The sequence below is a fragment of the Prunus avium genome, chromosome 5 (genome assembly GCF_965620075.1).
Source record: "Prunus avium chromosome 5, drPruAviu1.hap1.1, whole genome shotgun sequence".
NCBI lineage: Eukaryota > Viridiplantae > Streptophyta > Magnoliopsida > Rosales > Rosaceae > Prunus > Prunus avium.
In genome coordinates, this window is record NC_142288.1 from 16,181,310 (window position 1) to 16,200,699 (window position 19,390).

At 39.7% G+C, this 19,390-nt stretch overlaps 3 protein-coding genes across 8 annotated transcripts; 2 read left to right on the forward strand and 1 right to left on the reverse strand.

Annotated features, from left to right (window-relative positions):
* The first annotated feature begins 341 nt into the window (after positions 1-341).
* On the forward strand, positions 342-3,046 carry MYC2 (Basic helix-loop-helix (bHLH) DNA-binding family protein). Its single transcript, XM_021946418.2, has one exon. The coding sequence runs from the start codon at positions 530-532 to the stop codon at positions 2,600-2,602; it is 2,073 nt and encodes a 690-aa protein (XP_021802110.1). The 5' UTR covers positions 342-529; the 3' UTR covers positions 2,603-3,046.
* A 1,748-nt stretch (positions 3,047-4,794) lies between these two features.
* Positions 4,795-7,225, reverse strand: LOC110746207 (uncharacterized). Its single transcript, XM_021946417.2, has 2 exons — positions 6,894-7,225; positions 4,795-6,058 (listed from the first exon to the last, which is right to left on the reverse strand). Exons 1-2 carry the CDS (start codon positions 7,223-7,225, stop codon positions 4,795-4,797), a joined length of 1,596 nt encoding a protein of 531 aa, XP_021802109.2.
* A 5,473-nt stretch (positions 7,226-12,698) lies between these two features.
* LOC110746209 (uncharacterized) lies at positions 12,699-19,164 on the forward strand. Of its 6 annotated transcripts, XM_088253840.1 has the most exons (5): positions 12,699-13,040; positions 13,143-13,209; positions 14,041-14,180; positions 14,296-14,333; positions 17,781-19,164. In XM_088253840.1, exons 3-5 carry the CDS (start codon positions 14,143-14,145, stop codon positions 19,034-19,036), a joined length of 1,332 nt encoding a protein of 443 aa, XP_088109966.1. In that variant the 5' UTR covers positions 12,699-13,040; positions 13,143-13,209; positions 14,041-14,142; the 3' UTR covers positions 19,037-19,164. The 6 variants fall into 6 exon arrangements, with proteins under 6 accessions (XP_088109966.1, XP_088109964.1, XP_088109965.1 ...); XM_088253838.1 differs by having other exon boundaries at positions 12,699-13,209; positions 13,847-14,180; XM_088253839.1 differs by having other exon boundaries at positions 12,699-13,209.
* Positions 19,165-19,390: the final 226 nt, after the last annotated feature.

Below are 19,390 nucleotides of genomic sequence, written 5' to 3' on the forward strand. Positions count from 1 at the left end.
CACATTTCTATTGTTATTATCATTTTCTATTTAAACTTATATTTTTGTAATAAATAAGCCATGCCTCCGCACGTGATTGTGGTGCTAGTGTTGCAACTTGCAGTGTCGGAAGTCCAAACTCCAAAGCCCATTTCCTCATGGTCAAAAGTCAAAGAGTTTCCAGCTATTACACGTGTAACGCACGTGACGCACGTCCAAGCTTTAGATAGATGTACATACGCCGGCTTTTGGTTGATCTACGCTGGCGATTAAATCGGCCAACCCGATTTTCCCCGAAACTTCCCTTTCCTTTTTACTTGGCTTGCGCTAGTAAACTTTTGGTCCACTCACTCTCTCCTCCCACCCTCCACCCACTTTCCTCCCCAACCAAAATTCAGCTCAAATGCTCTCCAAATAAAATCCCCAAACACAAATTCAAAACTCCCCAAATCAAAATTCTCTCTCTCTACCTTCTCTTTTTCTCTCCGCACCCTATCCTCTCTCCATCGTCCACACCTACTCTTACGTCACTAAGACGGTATCGCTTCACATGACGGACTATCGGATACCGCCGACGATGAATTTGTGGACGGACGACAACGCGTCGCTGATGGAGGCCTTTATGAGCTCATCCGATCTGACGTCGTTTTGGGCGGCGCCATCGGCCCAGACCACGCCTCAACCCGCTCACCCCCAAGCCCAGCCTCAGTCGTCAGCCTCCACTTCAGACTACCCGAAGGCGGCTGCTGTCGCGCAATCTCAGCCGTCCATCACGCCCTTCAACCAGGAGACCCTCATGCAGCGCCTCCAGGCCCTCATCGAAGGCGCCCGCGAGAGCTGGACCTACGCCATCTTCTGGCAGTCCTCGTACGACTACTCCGGCGGCACCGTTCTCGGGTGGGGTGAAGGGTTTTACAAGGACGAGAGGGACAAAGGCAAGGCTAAGGCCAAAACAACGACTTCCGCCGCCGACCAGGAGTACAGGAAAAAAGTCCTCCGCGAGCTCAACTCCTTGATTTCCGGCGCCGACACGTCAGCAGACGACGCAGTAGTGGATCAGGAGGTGACCGATACAGAGTGGTTCTTCCTGGTCTCGATGACTCAGTCGTTCGTCCCCGGCGGCGGGCTTCCGGGTCAGGCCTTCTTTCACTCGACCCCGGTCTGGGTTGCTGGAACGGACCGGCTGGCGGCGTCCCAGTGCGAGCGGGCGAGACAGGGCCAGTTGTTTGGGCTGCAGACTATGGTTTGCGTTCCGACGGCAAATGGGGTGGTAGAGCTGGGCTCGACGGAGCTCATCTACCAGAGCTCGGATCTGACAAACAAAGTCCGGGTTTTGTTCAATTTCAACAATTTGGAAGTGGGTTCGTGGCCTATGGGCGGCGGCGGTGCGGATCAGGGAGAAAACGACCCGTCGTCGCTCTGGATTAACGATCCGTCGTCCACCACCATCGAAGTCAAGGACCCGGTGAACATGGCTCCCGTTACTTCGGCACCCACCAGCACCGGCACACAGCCCGTCTCGAAGCCAATTCAGTTCGAAAGCCACCAGCCGAGTTCCAGTAGCTTATCGGAGAACCCGAGCGCGATTCAATTACAACAATCGCAGCTGCAGCAGCAGCAAGTACAGCAGCAGACGCAAAGCTTCTTCACCAGGGAGCTCAATTTTTCCGATTATGGTTACGACGGGAACAGCGTGAAGAACTCCAATTCCAATTCCCATTCGTTGAAGCCTGAATCGGGAGAGATTTTGAGTTTCGGTGAGAGCAAGAGGAGCTCTTACAGCGCCAATGGAAAATTGTTTTCGGGGCACTCCCAAATTGCCGCCGCCGAGGATAACAATAGCAAGAAGAAGAGGTCGCCGCCCTCTCGCGGCAGCAACGACGAGGGGATCTTGTCGTTTAGCTCGGGGGTGATTTTGCCGTCCAGTGGTGTCGTGAAATCGGGCGGCGGTGGCGCCGCCGATTCGGACCACTCCGACCTTGAAGCCTCGGTGGTTCGGGAGACTGATAGTAGCCGGGTTGTGGACCCCGAAAAACGACCGAGAAAACGGGGTCGTAAACCGGCCAACGGGAGAGAAGAGCCCCTGAACCACGTTGAAGCAGAGAGGCAAAGAAGAGAGAAGCTTAACCAGAGATTCTATGCTCTCCGAGCGGTGGTACCAAACGTGTCGAAAATGGACAAGGCATCGCTTCTGGGCGATGCCATATCGTATATCAACGAGCTGAAGGCGAAGCTGCAGACAGTGGAGAGCGATAAGGAGGACTTGCAGAAGCAATTGGAGTCGATGAACCAGGACTTGGGTTGTAAAGACTCGAGTTCTCTGTCAGACCAAGACCTCAAAATGTCTAAACACCAAGCTAGTAGTAAATTGATAGACTTGGATATTGATGTGAAGATAATCGGATGGGACGCCATGATTCGAATTCAGTGTTGCAAGAAGAACCACCCTGCAGCCAGATTAATGGCTTCTCTGAAAGAGCTAGATTTGGATGTACACCATGCCAGCATTTCTGTAGTCAATGATTTGATGATACAACAAGCCACTGTGAAAATGGGCAGCCGAATTTACACTCAGGATCAGCTCAGGTTAGCTCTTTCATCTATAATCGGCGACTCCCGGTAAGAAAAATGGGAACCAGAGAAGAGGAGAAACAGAGAGTTTTATTTGGATTTCAATGGTGGTTCAGGGCTTTTGGGACATTTTAAGGCTCCCGACAAAGCAGCGAGCTCTGTAAGATAATGGTTCCACGCGTTTCTCATGTCTTCTTGGGTAGCATTTTGTTTTAGTATAGATTGAGTTTGAGGAGCTGAAACAATTTTCTTAGGTCCAAAACTACACGGCTCCCTCCCCCTTCAGTGAAAATAGCTATATTTTTTTCTTCTGTTTTCTGGTGTCAATTTTCTGTCTTTCTTCTTTGTGTATATAAGTGTTATAAATTTGAACCCCATGGGAGTTCTGGTTAGTGATGTAGAAGTATGTATTTCAGAATGTAACATTTGTAATCTGTTATGTCCTCTACTGAATTCAGCATTCAAACAAGTTGAAGAATTTGATCTTCCCCTGTTATTGTTGGATGGATTTCCTCAATTTTTCTATGCACAAGTTTTCATCAATTTGTTTGTATTTTTTTTGGGTAAAGACTGAGCTTGCAGATTTCAGGTTGCATGAATTTGTCTGTGGCAAGTGGTTTTAGTGCGATGAATTCAGCATATACCAAAGGGTTGAAATTCTACTCATTAAAATCTACTTTAAACTAATTTAAACTACGAGAAAGGGGTTTCGAAATTGACAAAGCCCATATCTGCATGGCAATCCAAAATGGCACACTTTGTGAAAGCCCCGGGGTCTATTTTTGTTGCTGAAAGTGCACCGACACTAATGGATCAAAAAAGGATGCAGCACAGTTGGAAATTCTTTGCCATGTTTAGTAATTACAGTTACCATTCTGTAAATGGAGCAAATATTATGCATCATGGAAGCAAAGCAGTAAACATAAAGGAACACCGAAAGAAGTTGGTTTCTCACTTTCTCTTATTGCTTCTCTTTTAGCTTGGCATCCACATTTCTCAATGCGGGTTTAAAAAGGGCTTGAAAAACAGCTCATACTTGGTAAATTTCCAGAACATCGAGTATCTCATGATTTTTCTTTTTTCTCCTCACCTTTATAATAATTACATGCATAAAGCAGGGCCAGTGGGGTACAGGCACTTTGGTACAGCACAGTAGATACATGTGTTTTTCATTTCTGGAGTTGGAGGAGCAATGAATCAGAATCCAGAAGAGAAGGAGAGAGAGAGAGAGTAAAAAAAGAGCCTCCATGATTTTTTGTTGATCATGTTCTATTCAGTCCTGTTGGGTTCTTCTGGTGTGGCCCAGAAAGTGACCCTTCATGCCTTGCATTGCATGACTCAAATATAAGGGGATTTACTACCTAATGAGAGACCATTTTTAATATAAAAAATTGTTTTGGAATTAATTCTTTTTGCTCAACTTGTGCTGTGGGTGTCTATATCAATCAATCAGCCTTCAGAAAACTCACATCTTTCATTTCGAAGAAATATCAGCTGGTTAATTTTGGGGTTTAAACCCCTTCATATGTCTTCTTTTATTTATGTTTATATTAACCGGGATGGGGGATTTGAACTTGCAATCTCTTCCAATATTGTGAAGAAAAATACCACTAAAACAAGATCTAGTTATAGAAAGTGTTTAAAAACCTTTTTAGTTAATTAAAAAAGCACCAATAACATGTCACATAGAAGAGTTTTCGAAAACTATATAGATTGTGATACTATGTCTATTTTTTTTTAAGTGTTTGATTAGGTGAATAAATTTTTCGCGGCTGCATATGAGGACTTGAAGATGAACTTGAGGTGGGAAGATGTGAAGAGGATATGAAATCAAGGATTAGATTCACTAGGGACTTGTTAAGTGTAGAAACCTATACTATTATTACTATTTGTGTTTAATTAGTTGTTTTGTTAAAGTTTATTAGTAATTTTTTTTTATTGCTTATGTTATTGTACGGTTTTATTTTCTTTAAGTTCCAGTTCATATTCTAATCTGGATTTGTGAAAAAAAAAAACGTTTCTTCATCACATTTAGCATGACAATTTCAAACGACGAATAGGGAGACTACACTTTACCAAACTATACCTAGGAAATAACTCAACTCTAAAAATTAAATTTAACTAAAACATATATCTATCTATCTAAGCTAACACAGATAACAATATATCAGTGCAAACTCACTAAAACTACGATTCTACTTCCTCCGAATATCCAATGGATTGATCTTGATCCTCATTTATAGTTCAGTCGACGACAGAGAAAGTTTGAAACTCTTTGTCAGCGATGGCTGCTTCCATGACCTGGCGCGGGCCAATTTCCCCACCATTGTCCATGAAGGACTTGATCAAATTGTTGTTGACGCCACTCATCAGCGTCACCCCTGGATGATGTTCTTCTGAATGAGGATACTTCCAGTCACTAATATCCCAAAGCAAAATGTGTGGCAATGGCCTCGCATCATATCCGGAAGCCTCAAGCTCCTCAAGCTTGCTCTGTTTTGCTTCATACAGAGTCTTCGAGGTGCAGTTAAAGAATCCTATGCAGTCGGTGAGCACAAACACTTTCTTGATCATCTGCTCTGCCTTCAAGTTCTCATTCTCAACCTCTTCCAGAATCAGATCACACACCTTCCGATAATCGACACTCTTGTTGGACTTTATGCGAAGTGTCCTCATCATAAACTCGCACTTGGACTTGAGATCATCGCCTTGTATTGAATGCAGCAGCGGCTGAGGCTGACCATCGGGCAAATCACCGAAACTGATTACCTTTCCTTTCCATGCCGGATCTTCATTCAGTTCCGAAACCAAAAGTCCCAAACTCACCTCCAATTCTCTTTGTAATTTGGCCGTGTGATCGGTGATGTTACACACTGCCAAACAGTTTTTAAATTTGCCCAAACCTTCTTCCCCCTGCTTTTGCTGCTGCTTTAGGTACATGTCCTCCACCATTGCCTTCCACTGAAGGTTAGCCGCTTCCCAGAAATCCTCATCTTCTGCATATTTTATGATCTCATTTGGAAGCAAAGCATCCGGCTTTATTATGCCACCTCCTAAATTGCCTCCTGCTGCAGCTGCTGCTTTCACCTCCTCCAAACATTTTTTAACCTCAGAGCGCTCTCGTGTGCGGTTCCGATGTAAGGCTTGATGCATGTAGTAATTCAAAAAGGGCTCCAAAGCGTCGGTTAGCCGTTCCCACTCTTTGGATTGATCCGATTCTGGTGGGAAAAGCCTCCTCGCAATGCTTTCAGGAAGCAAAATGGAGCTGGTGTGGGGGTCGGGGAGGCTGCAAACCGCTGCAGTCCCGGATACCAAAAGATGATCAGCCTCATCAAGTTGGTCCCACTCTAGGAATGACTTTAGTTCCAGCTTGTGCTGCCTAAATTTTTCAATATCAGACTTCCACCGCTCCGCCAAGAGATCCATAACCTGGTCGTGTAACAACTTATAGTCAGGGTCGCGGTGGGGCCTCTCCTCTGCAGTAGCGTCTTGGCCTTGTTCTAGAAGGCTGTAGAGAATGTCGAGAAGGTTATCGAACCCCCATTTTGTCAAATTTTCCAGGTTAATGGGCCGAAGGCCCACTCCAACAACACCGATACTGTCCCCACTTTACCACCTGTACAATCCTCAGGTGTGGGGTTTTATCACAAAAGGCCTCGGTATTAGTTAGAGAAGGGTATTTCTATTTAAACTACTTTCTCTTTGGCCCTCTATCCGATGTGGGACAACAATGAGTTCCAACACTCCCCCGCACGTGAGACCCCATTTTTATGGGTCACACGTGGAGATCCACATATCGGCAACCACATGGAGCCATGTAGGGACTCACCCATCGCGCGGGGCCAAACGGGGACCCACCCATCACGTGACACTTTTGGCCTACGTGGAGCCAAACGGGGACTCACCCATCGCGCGGGGCCAAACGGGGACCTACCCATCACGTGGCAAGTACGGGCCCGCAACCTGGCTTTGATACCATGTCAAATTTTCCAGGTTAACGGGCCGAAGGCCCACTCCAACAACACCGATACTGTCCCCACTTTACCACCTGCACAATCCTCAGGTGTAGGGTTTTATCACAAAAGGCCTCGGTATTAGTTAGAGAAGGGTATTTCTATTTAAACTACTTTCTCTTTGGCCCTCTATCCGATGTGGGACAACAATGAGTTCCAACACATTTCCAACCGGCGAAGGGGGGGAGGTTGCATAGTAGCGTCTTGGGGTGGTTCTGGTGGAGCCAAAACACGGCTGTGTGAAAGGCTTCCGGATAATATCTTCCCTTGCGAATAATCCTAGAATGGAGATTGAAGATGAGCTTGAGGGTGGTCAGGGGATTGTGGGACCAGGCCACCGGCAGCAGTTGCTTCAGATAGTTAAGTTTATAATGGTTATAATGGGAGGTCTGTTTCTGCCTCTCCTGCTTGATGTCGTCGTCTTCATCGTCGTTACTGATGTGATCTTGATCTCGACTTTTCACATGAAAAAACAGATCAAGGCAGGGATCACCGAAGGAATACCATGAGGAGAACGACATAGGGGAGGTGGAGATCTTGTCGGCCTCGGGCATGTCAAGGTTAGAGTCAGAAGACATTAACCTTCTTGTGAGCAGTTGAGGAGGACCGACAACAAGAGTTGTTGAAGTTGGAATTGTAGGAGTAGCAGCAGGAGGAGCCATTACTTTCAGAACCCTCGTGAAATTGAAACACATTTGAAGCGTTACTGCTTTCTTCATCTGTAATTCCTCTTGAAATTGAACCCTCTTAGTTCAAATTGGACTCTCTCTCTCTCTCTCTCTCTGAGCGTGGAGAGGCTTGACAGATTTGCTGCCTGCTTGGGCACCAAGGAAAAGGAATTATATCACGAATCAAATACATGAGATAATTATCACACATATCCCTTTAAAATAAGCAAATTTCCAATGGAGTAAAACTCTGAAAGGTTTTCAATTCCCAATTTGTTTTCTTTTTTATGTCCAAAAAAAGACTTACAACCAAAGAAAATGGAAATTTTTTAAAAACCAAATACAAATATTGTCCTTCGAATGAAGAATATCATCTAAATCATAGGCAACCCTTTGTAACAAACCCTTGAAGGGGTGGGCAACCGAAACACATGACATAGCTAATACAATTGAAACTTTAAAAAAAAAAAAAAAAGAATATTGCAAAACTACCGACTTATAATCCTTGTCACTCTATATACTAATTGTCCCAGAAAAATTTCGATTCTTTTCTCGTTAAGTATCGACAATAATTTTATGTTCATAATTGTGAGAGAGCTTAAGAACTAGAAATTTGAATATAATCCCAAGTGATATGTTACTCATGTTAGTGGAACAAGGTGGGGCCCACAACCTGCAATCCTGGGACAGTTCATGCATTCCAGGGCTTAAAGGGACTAGGTCCCGTTTGGTTCATGAGAAAGGAGGCTTGAGCATGGAAAATCAATTGCTTTCCTATGTTTAGTAAGTCCAGAGATATGAAATCATTGTCTTGCACATGGGAAATCAATAACCCTAATTTTAGGAGATAAAGGCCTTCGAAACTCTGCTCTGCCATTTCCCCCATTGCTAGCATTGCTGGCATCACTGATTTGATTGGTAACATTGTTGGTCGTAGCAGCTTGTCTCCATCTTTCCTTGTACCTACCCCCTTGTCCAGCTTGCACTTGGTAGCCCAATATTTTAATGGGCATATCATGAAATTTTTATCTTGGGCTGGGCTCCCAACAAAGGAATGCACCGACACTAATGGATCCAAGTGAGATTAACTGGGGCTTCTCAACACATCAAAGTATGGGTCGGGATCTAGTGAGAACGCTTATGTGAGAACATAACATGAGAACACCGTTGGATCCAATCTAACGGCTGTATGAAAAGCAATTGTAAGTGTAAGTGTTGTATTAGAACGAGGCCTTCTTCTCTCTTCTCCCTCCAATACTCTCTTCTCCCTCCAAAACGTCCCCTCCAAAACATACGTCGCCTCCAAACACAAGTCCCCTCCAAACCAGCTGTTCACTCAGTTCAATGAGGAGGCAATTTTTTTTATCAGCTTTGATTGAGGAAGAACTGTAACATTGAAGAGAGAGCACCCTCATTTTTCTGGATTTCCCATTCAGGCGAAACAAAGTAATCTTGGATTTTATAATTTCATCTTTTGAAAATTACAATACCAACCCAATCATTCACACTCTGGAAGATGTCAATATCATTTTCCAAGTACTCAACTGACAACTCCCTTCCTTTTGAGGAACAAACTCATCTCTTGTTACAACAACAAATCACAAACACCAAGAAATGATTCAGAATCTCATAAACAATTGAGAAACAAATGCATATTCGCAAATAATCACTACCAGTATAAATCCCTATATACAAAAAAAATTTCAGAAAATTTGTCCTAATCCCTATATAAATCAAAAAAATATATAAAAAGATAATGATTTTCACGGATAAATTACAATTAAATACCCAAATATTTTAACCCTAAATCAAATTAGGGATATAGAAATTGAATTTTCAAAAAACATAGAAAATAATTCTAAGATAAGGAAGGACAGTTGTTACCTATGGAATGGCGGAAGGGAGGCTCTCAGATAAGGAAGGACAGTTGTTACCTATGGAATGGCGGAAGGGAGGCTCTCATGGACACAGAGAGAGAGAGAGAGAGAGAGAGAGAGAGAGAGAGAGAGAGAGAGAGTTGGCGAGAAAGAGGGAGCCGTCGATGCAAAAACCAGTTTACGGAAAAACATATCACGATCCCAAACAACAACAAAAGCTGAAATACTGAAACAGCAAAATAGAGTAACATACCCAAGTACCAAGGAAACAGGCCCAAGACAGAGCCAAGGCCCTTCACTCTACCTCCTAGATTGGCGGGCAAGGAAGGTCGTCGTGAGAGAGAATGAACACAAAAAATTAAAATAGTTAAAAATTAAAATTAGGATTCTAAGGGGGGTGTATTCAATTAAGATTTTAAAAGAGTTGAATGGAGTTATAAAGTTTATAGAGTTCAATGTAGTTCAATTGATTTCTATCAACTCCACATAGAGTTTGATTGAATTCCTAGATTGATTTTGATGGTGTTTGTTAGAGTTTTATTGTAGATTTTAAAAGAGTTGATTAGAGTTCTAAATATATATTTTTTTATTTTTATTTTTTATTTTGTTTGTTTATCGTTTTTCTAGATTTTCAAAAGAGAAAAGTACCTTTACAACCAAATAAGAAAAGGGCATCCAAAGAAAATAAAAAAAGAAGGGCATCTAATTTGCTCAAATGTGCAACCAAATAAGGATTTATGTCTGCATGTTTATGAAAAATGCGCAAAAGTAATTTCAATACAAAAAAAAAGATAAGTAAACTATAATTCTAAATGCATAAAAACGAATAAGTATCTGCTTCATTGCTCATCTTTGACTCATGTCATTCATAGCATCTCTAATAGCATATTGCTCTCTTTCGAGGTCCATGGGTTATAAGGTGTTTTTCCTTTTCCTTGTTGTGAATCTCCCATTTATAATGTTACTAGATAATACATGCAATCTTTAATCAGTTTATAAGAAAAAATACATATATGAAGATAATTTTTTTCCTTTTTGTTTTGGCATGAACTAGATATATATTGTACATTGATAAAGAAGGGAAACACAGAACAAAAAAAAGGCTGATTGGAGATGAAGAAGGCTATCGATATTTGAGGAACAGCAACCAAAGAAAAAGGATGATGTAGAAAAAGTACAGAAACAAAAAAAAACAGCAACCAAAAAACTATTCAAGAAAAAAAAAAACAGGAACCAAAAAAAAAAATGAAAAGAATGAAAAGTAGAAAAATCGTAGAAAAAGTACATGCACAACAATAAATATGATGATGATGTACTGTTCATTGATATTTGATGATGGCAACAATAACTATTCAAGAAACACCAACGATTCATACATGATGTGCATCGAATACAAGCAACATCAATTGCTTGGATATATGATGATGTATAGCAACAACAATTATTCAAGCACTGTAAAGCGTAGAAAGCGTAGAAAAAGAGAAGAGATTTTGCACACACGTTCAAGGACTGGAAAGCGTAGAGCACGTTCAAAGTTTCTAGGGTTCACATAAGATTTGTCAAAGCCTTTTGTATTTATACTTACCACTTTAATTTCTAACGAAATTGAGCAACTTATTAATTCCTTCAAAATAAATTACTTTTTGAATACACCTAAATTTTGTTTGACTTTTAAAAAGTCATCATTGAATACACCTAGATTTCGATGTATTTTTTTTTAATATAAATTGAAATCTGAATTGAATACACCCAAACTTTTACGACCTCTTTTAAAATCTGAATTGAATACACCTAAACTTCTAAACTCTTTTAAACTCTTTGAAACTCTTAATTGAATACACCCCCCTAAGAAATATATTTGAAGGTTAGAATTCTAAAAACTAAAAGATTTTTTTGGGATTCGTAGATGTCTGAGGGAGGCGATGGTGGTGTTTGGGTACTATGTGCGTGAAGGAGATGGGAAAAATGTGAACAGTAATTGTTATCAACCCTAACCCAATCGCCACTAACAGAGAGAACAAACAGATGAGAGAGAGAGAGAGAGAGAGAGAGAGAGAGAGAGAGAGAGGAAGAGGAGAATTTGTTTGAGAAGAACAAAAGGGAGTCAAAAATAAAACAGGCGCGATTGGATGGAAGAAAGGCGGGATTGGAAAAGGCGTGCCAGGACATGTACGCTAAGGGGAAGGGCATCGTACCCATTTCTATTGTAAGCTTCTCTCCAGCTGTTGAGATCAATGTTTTCAAAGGCGAGGCGTGTAGGTAAGGTGTTTTTAGTAGCGCTACACGAGGCGTAAGCCTTTTGAACATTAATTTATTTTAGTAAGAAAAATTTATGAATAATACAATACAATTAAATTGTACAACTAATTCTTATTGAACCATAACAATCTTTTAAATATAATTAAATATAAGTACTAATTGACATTCAAAGCATAATAATCAATCCCAAAACATAAAATATTTATTCAACATCAGAACAAAAGCATAATTCACTCATCCCACTCTTCAACACTAATATCATAGCTATAAAACAACACCATTAATATTTCTAAGATACAAGAATGATGCATATACATCAAATTTCTACTATATCACATAAACGAATAAGATAACTAATATATTTTTAAAAAAATTGAAAAAAAAAATACGGAACTTCAAATTACAGTTGCGAAGAATTAGAGAGAAAAACAAAATGACTTACTTGCAGTCGAAAGATGAAGAGAATTCTTGAAATTGATGGAGATTATATAGTAAAGGTAGAAATTAGGGTTGGACTATACAATATATATATAATTCCATGTGTTAATATATTAATTTAGCAAAAAAGAAAAAGAAAAAAAAAGGTAAGTAGAAAAGCTACAGTCGGCTGGAGATAAGAAACTATTAATTCTTCTTGCTTAAGTTTATGGCTTTTTATCACAAATGGTCCTTAACGTTTACGAAATTATCACGAATGGTCCTTGACGTTTTTTTGTGACACTAATAGTCCTTAACGTTTGGACTTTTTATCACAAATGGTCCTTGCCGTCAAAAATTCTGTTATGTGTATGATGTGGAAGATAAGTGGAGCCCACATGTACAATCACATCGTGACATGTGGATTAAATAAATAAATAAATATTTTTTTATTATGAAAATCCATTAAAAAAAACCATTTAGAGAGTAGAGAGAGAGAGAGGCTAAATGGTTTTTTAATGGATTTTCATTAAAAAAAAATATTTATTTATTTATTTAATCCACATGTCACGATGTGATTGTACATGTGGGCCCCACTTATCTTCCACATCATACACTTAACAGAATTATTGACAGCAAGGACTATTTGTGATAAAAAGTCCAAACGTTAAGGACTATTAGTGTCACAAAAAAACCTCAAGGACCATTCGTGATAATTTCATAAACGTCAAGGACCATTTGTGATAAAAAGCCTAAGTTTATTACAATAAAGGGAAGGAAAAAAAAAAAAACAACAGAAACTTGCGTGTTTATTCTTTTTCAAAACACTCCAAGTGAAACGACGTCGTTTCACTTTAAGTTTTTTTTTTTTTTTTTTAACACTTCAATCGAAACGACGTCGTTTCATTACAATGAACCTAAAACAAAAACCATGCGAGTCGTCTTGCTCGTAGAGCCACAGCCAATTAGCAGACTCGCAAAATTTCTTCCAGTTCAGAATGTCCAGATCTGGCGCGGCTTGCCCCGCCTCGCCACGCCTTCCCCGCGCTAAACGTGCAAGTCGCGAAACAAACGACGCCTTGAGGCTATTTGCTGCCTCCTCGCTCCGACGCGCGCGAAGGCATGGCTTTGAAAACACTGGTTGAGATCACTTTGATGGCTGAGATGGAGCCGCAAATAGGGGTTCGCAAAAAGGAGTTCCCACCTGAGCCGCGTGCTTAAAATATTGGGCTATCAAGTACAAGCTGGACAAAGGGGTAAGTAGAAGGAAAGATGGAGACAAACTGCTACGACCAACAATGTTACCAATCAAACCAGTGATGCCAGCAATAGTAGTAATGTGATGTGAATTAGTGCAGTGAGGTCGGTGATGATGACGATGGTGAAGAAGCCAGAAAGGCAGAGGCTCTGCTTCGTCAGTTCAATGTAAGCTTGTCTTTTCTTTAATTAACTAAACATTTTGTCCGTAATGATTTTTATGCTCAACAATTTCTTGGTATGTGTTTTGATGGGTTGGCAGAAACCAACTTGATGTTGGAGACGGAATCACAATTTTTTTTTAACACGATTAGCTTTTTTAAGACGAAAAGAAATGTAATTTATCATTAGCTTTGAGTTGACATATAATCTGTCATCATTTTAACAAGGTTGCTTATAATTATTAGATTTTCTTCAATATTTAAGTAGTTGTTCTCTGCTTGTTAAATTTTATAGGAATAGGAAATACATCAAATAACAAATGAATAAATAACTCCATCAAAACACACACCAAGAAATTGTTGAGCATAAAAATCATTACGGACAAAATGTTTAGTTAATTAAAGAAAAGACAAGCTCACTCAAAAATAAAAATCATCACACACACCACATGCAAATAAAGGATGATTTGCATGAATTGAGAATTGATAGTTGAGTGAGTTTTTCAGCCAAAAAAGCATTTGTTTTATCATGAATGGTATGTGTAATCCGGTTATAAAAAGCCCGCATTGTCTTCTTTTGCAATTAGGTTAAGATATGTCTTTCATAACTAATGCCGCATATAAAATTGTGTTATCTAAATTAGGAAGAATTGCGCACCTAAAAAGCATTTCACCCAAAAATCGCAAATCAACTGAAGCTAAAGAGATAAATAATCAGATTGAAAAACTCGAAGAAGAAGCAGATAGGGCGTTAGATAGTCTGAAAACTCTGGAGCAGTTATCTGTAACTTGTATGAGCGATTTACACAAAATCTTAGAAGTAAAAACTAATGACCAGTGGAAAGGCAACCAAATTTCCGTTGATCCGTACTCCGTAGATCCTTCATCAACAGAGTACAGTGAGATCACAAAAATTGCCGAAGAGCATGACTTGAAAATCATGCCGTACGACATCGACTACGAAGTTCAGCAAAACAAGTAAGAATTTTTTTAATTTTTGTTTTGTTTTAATTATAATGTTTTTAAAGTTTCTAGTATTTTATAATTTTGGCTTATTCAAAATTTCTTTTCTTTTCTTTTTATTTATTGAAAGGAACGCTTCCAAGGGAGATGATGGCTCCAGTACTTACGGTAGCACATCCTGGCCTTGATTATCAATGCTTTTTAAATACGTGCTTTTATTATAGGTATGCTTTTTAAATAAGGCGGCATGTGTGTTGTGGTACTCTTTCCTACCCCGTAGTTGTCTTTGGGAAGGTTTTAATGAGGCCACCCCTTATACATGTTGTGTACTCAAAAACTGAAAAAAAAAAAAAGAGAAAAAAAAAGAAGTTTACGTCTTAAAAATTCAGAAAGTAATATTGAAATCCAATATCAATTTCTTTTCTTTTAAAAGGAGATGAAATCACAAAGACTAAGTCCCCCAAAACTTGATAAGAAGTTAAATAACCTAGTTCACACTCAGCCATCTGGATATTTGGAACTAGGTTATTTAACTTCTTATCAAGTTTTGGTGGACTTAGTCTTTGTGATTTCATCTCCTTTTAAAAGAAAAGAAATTGATATTGGATTTCAATATTACTTTCTGAATTTTTAAGACTGTAAACTTCTTTTTTTTTTTAGTTTTTGAGTACACAACATGTATAAGGGGTGGCCTCATTAAAATTTTCCCAAAGACAACTACGGGGTAGGAAAGAGTACCACAACACACATGCCGCCTTATTTAAATAGCATACCTATAATAAAAGCACGTATTTAAAAAGCATTGATAGTCAAGGCCAGGATGTGCTATTGTAAGTGCTGGAGCCCTCATCTCCCTTGGAAGCGTTCCTTTCAATAAATAAAAAGAAAAGAAAAGAAATTTTGAATAAGCCAAAATTATAAAATACTAGAAACTTTAAAAACATTATAATTAAAACAAAACAAAAATCAAAAAAATTCTTACTTGTTTTGCTGAACTTCGTAGTCGATGTTGTACGGCATGATTTTCAAGTCATGCTCTTCGGCAATTTTTGTGATCTCACTGTACTCTGTTGATGAAGGATCTACGGAGTACGGATCAACGGAAATTTGGTTGCCTTTCCACTGGTCATTAGTTTTTACTTCTAAGATTTTGTGTAAATCGCTCATACAAGTTACAGATAACTGCTTCAGAGTTTTCAGACTATTTAACGCCCTACCTGCTTCTTCTTCGAGTTTTTCAATCTGCTTAGTTATCTCTTGAGCTTCAGTTGATTTGCGATTTTTGGGTGAAATGCTTTTTAGGTGCGCAATTCTTCCTAATTTAGATAACACAATTTTATATGCGGCATTAGTTATGAAAGACATACTAACTTAATTACAAAAGAAGACAATGCGGGCTTTTTATAACCGGATTCCACCTACCATTCATGATAAAACAAATGCTTTTTTGGCTGAAGAACTCAGTCAACTATCAATTCATGCAAATCATCCTTTTTATTTTTGAAGAACTCATTCAAACTACTCTATTTGCATGTGGTGTGTGTGATGATTTTTATTTTGAGTAAGCTTGTCTTTTCTTTAATTAACTAAACATTTTGTCCGTAATGATTTTTATGCTCAACAATTTCTTGGTGTGTGTTTTGATGGAGTTATTTATTCATTTGTTATTTGATGTATTTTTGGGGCTGTTTAATAAATAATGGTGATGTAAAATGTAAATTTTCCTTTTTGTCTTCTTTTTTAAATTAATAAGATTAGCGTTGGGATTTTTAAAAATTAAATAAATAAATAAGTCTCTGTGTGGTTGTTCAGTTAGACAACATGGATATTTTTGGGTTGGTTTATACTTTTGGATATCTAAATAGAAAAGAGAAGGAAAGAAAACAAAAGATTTTCCTTTAGGGTTGGCAGAAAAATTAAAATGAAAAGACCAACTTGATGTTGGAGACGGAATCACAATTTTTTTAATAGTTAATTTCTTTTTTTTTTAACTTCAATGGAAGAGGAGAGGGATGAGCAGATTTGATGAAGGAAGGGTTGGAGACGTGAGGAATAGTTCAGAACCAACGAGCCTACGTACAGGCCCATAATTTTATTGTTTTGGTTTGAGATACAATTTTGTTTCCCAAAGTTCAAATTTTGTTTTCACACATTATAGTCGAAGATAATGTCTTAATGAGTTTTTAGAAATTTTTGATGTATTTTTATGATTTTTTATTCATTTTTTCAGAAATTTTTACGTTTAAGATACAAAAATGTACCTCTGTTGACACGTGTCGCTATGCGCTACCGACACTTGTCAGAAACTCTAATGACACACCAATCTGGCGCTGCCATGTGTCATTCTCTTCAATTTATTAGTATTTTTCACTGCTTTAACTTCAAAAAAATTATAATAAATTCATACAAAATCTGAAAAATTCACCCAAAAATTATTATCGATACTTAGCCAGAAGACAATTAGTATATAGAGTGACAGCGATTATAAGTTTGTAGTTTTGCAATTGTCATATTAAAAAAAAGAAAAAGGAAGTTTCAATGTGTTTCGGTTGCCCACCCCTCAAGGGTTTGTTACAAAATTTTCAGGTGCATTCGCTATGTCATGTGTTTGGTGGGGTTGCATATGATTTAGATGATATTCTTCATTCCAAGGACAATATTTGTATTTGATTTTTTTTAAATTTCTATTATGTTTGGTTGTAATTTTTTTTTGGACATAAAAAAGAAGAAAAAGTGGGAATTGAATTTTTTTTTTTTAGAGTTTTACTCCATTGTAAATTTGCTTATTTTAAAGGGATATGTGTGATAATTATCTTATGTATTTGATTTGTGATATAATTCCTTTTCCTTGGTGGCCAAGCAGGCAGTGAATCTGTTCTGTTACAAAAACAAGCGTATTCATTTCCTTGGAAGCCTAAAGATCAATCAGTCAAGCCTCTCCACACTCAGAGAGAGAGAAAAAGAGAGAGAGTCCAATTTGAACTAAGAGGGTTCAATTTCACGAGGAATTACAGATGAAGAAAGCAGTGACGCTTCAAATGTGTTTCAATTTCACGAGGGTTCTGAAAGTAATGGCTCCTCCTGCTTCTACTCCTACAATTCCAATTTCAACAACCCTTGTTGTCGGTCCTCCTCAACTGCTCACAAGAAGGTTAATGTCTTCCAACTCTAACCTTGACATGGCCGAGGCCGACAAGATCTCCACCTCCCCTATTTCGTTCTCCTCGTGGTATTCCTTCGGTGATCCCTGCCTTGATCTGTTTTTTCATGTGAAAAGTCGAGATCAAGATCACATCAGTAACGACGACGACGAAGATGACGACATCAAGCAGGAGAGGCAGAAACAGACCTCCCATTATAACCATTATAGACTTAACTATCTGAAGCAACTGCTGCCGGTGGCCTGGTCCCACAATCCCCTGACCACCCTCAAGCTCATCTTCAATCTCCATTCTAGGATTATTCGTAAGGGAAGAAATTATAAGGAAGCCTTTCACACAGCCGTGTTTTGGCTCCACCAGAACCACCCCAAGACGCTACTATGCAACCTCCCCGCCTTCGCCTGTTGGAAATGGGGTTTCGATAACCTTCTCGACATTCTCTACGGCCTTCTAGAACAAGGCCAAGACGCTACTGCGGAGGAGAGGCTCCACCGCGACCCTGACTATAAGTTGTTACACGACCAGGTTATGGATCTCTTGGCGGAGCGGTGGAAGTCTGATATTGAAAAATTTAAGCAGCACAAGCTGGAACTAAAGTCATTCCAAGACTGGGACCAACTTGATGAGGCTGATCATCTTGTGGTATCTGGGACTGCAGCCGTTTGCAGCCTCCCCGACCACCACACCAGCTCCATTTTGCTTCGTGAAAGCATTGCGAGGAGGCTTTTCCCACCAGAATCGGATCAATCCGAAGAGTGGGAACGGCTAACCAACGCTTTGGAGCCCTTTTTAAATTACTACATGCATCAAGCCTTACATCGGAACCGCACACGAGAGCGCTCTGAGGTTAAAAAATGTTTGGAGGAGGTGAAAGCAGCAGCTGCAGCAGGAGGCAATTTAGGAGGCGGCATAATAAAGCCGGATGCTTTGCTTCCAAATGAGATCATAAAATATGCAGAAGATGAGGATTTCGGGGAAGCGGCTAACCTTCAGTGGAAGGCAATGGTGGAGGACATGTACCTAAAGCAGCAGCAAAAGCAGGGGGAAGAAGGTTTGGGCAAATTTAAAAACTGTTTGGCAGTGTGTAACATCACCGATCACACGGCCGAATTACAAAGAGAATTGGAGGTGAGTTTGGGACTTTTGGTTTCGGAACTGAATGAAGATCCGGCATGGAAAGGAAAGGTGATCAGTTTCGGTGATTTGCCCGATGGTCAGCCTCAGCCGCTGCTGCATTCGATACAAGGCAATGATCTAAAGTCCAAGTGCGAGTTTATGATGAGGACATGTCGCATGAAGTCCAACAAGAGTGTCGATTATCGGAAGGTGTGTGATCTGATTCTGGAAGTGGTTGAGAATGAGAACTTGAAGGCAGAGCAGATGATCAAGAAAGTGTTTGTGCTCACCGACTTCGCAGGATTCTTTAGCTGCACCTCGAAGACTCTGTATGAAGCAAAACAGAGCAAGCTTGAGGAGCTTGAGGCTTCCGGATATGATGCGAGGCCATTGCCACACATTTTGCTTTGGAATATTAGTGACTGGAAGTATCCTCATTCAGAAGAACATCATCCAGGGGTGACGCTGATGAGTGGCGTCAACGACAATTTGATCAAGTCCTTCATGGACAATGGTGGGGAAATTGGCCCGCGACAGGTCATGGAAGCAGCCATCGCTGACAAAGAGTTTCAAATTTTCTCTGTCGTCGACTGAACTTTAATTTTAGAGTTGAGTTATTTCCTAGGTATACCTAGATAGCAACATTTCTGCTCTGAAAGTGGAGAAACTATTGGTTTGGTATGTATTGATTGAAACTGATCAGACAGAAACTTTCATTTTAATCTTCTGCTTATACTATGTTCATATGAAACTGATTACACACAAACTAAATTTTCAGCTTAAGAAGAACCTAAGCCTCAACTACTCCGATCACTAAATCATACAGCATTTTCCCATCAAAACCAGCTGTTCATTCACATAGCTTGAACGTAATTCCATGAAATCATCCATTTTCCAGGACATAGAGATGAGGGTGATCAGAAGTTTGAACCAAAGCAATGTTGTGTC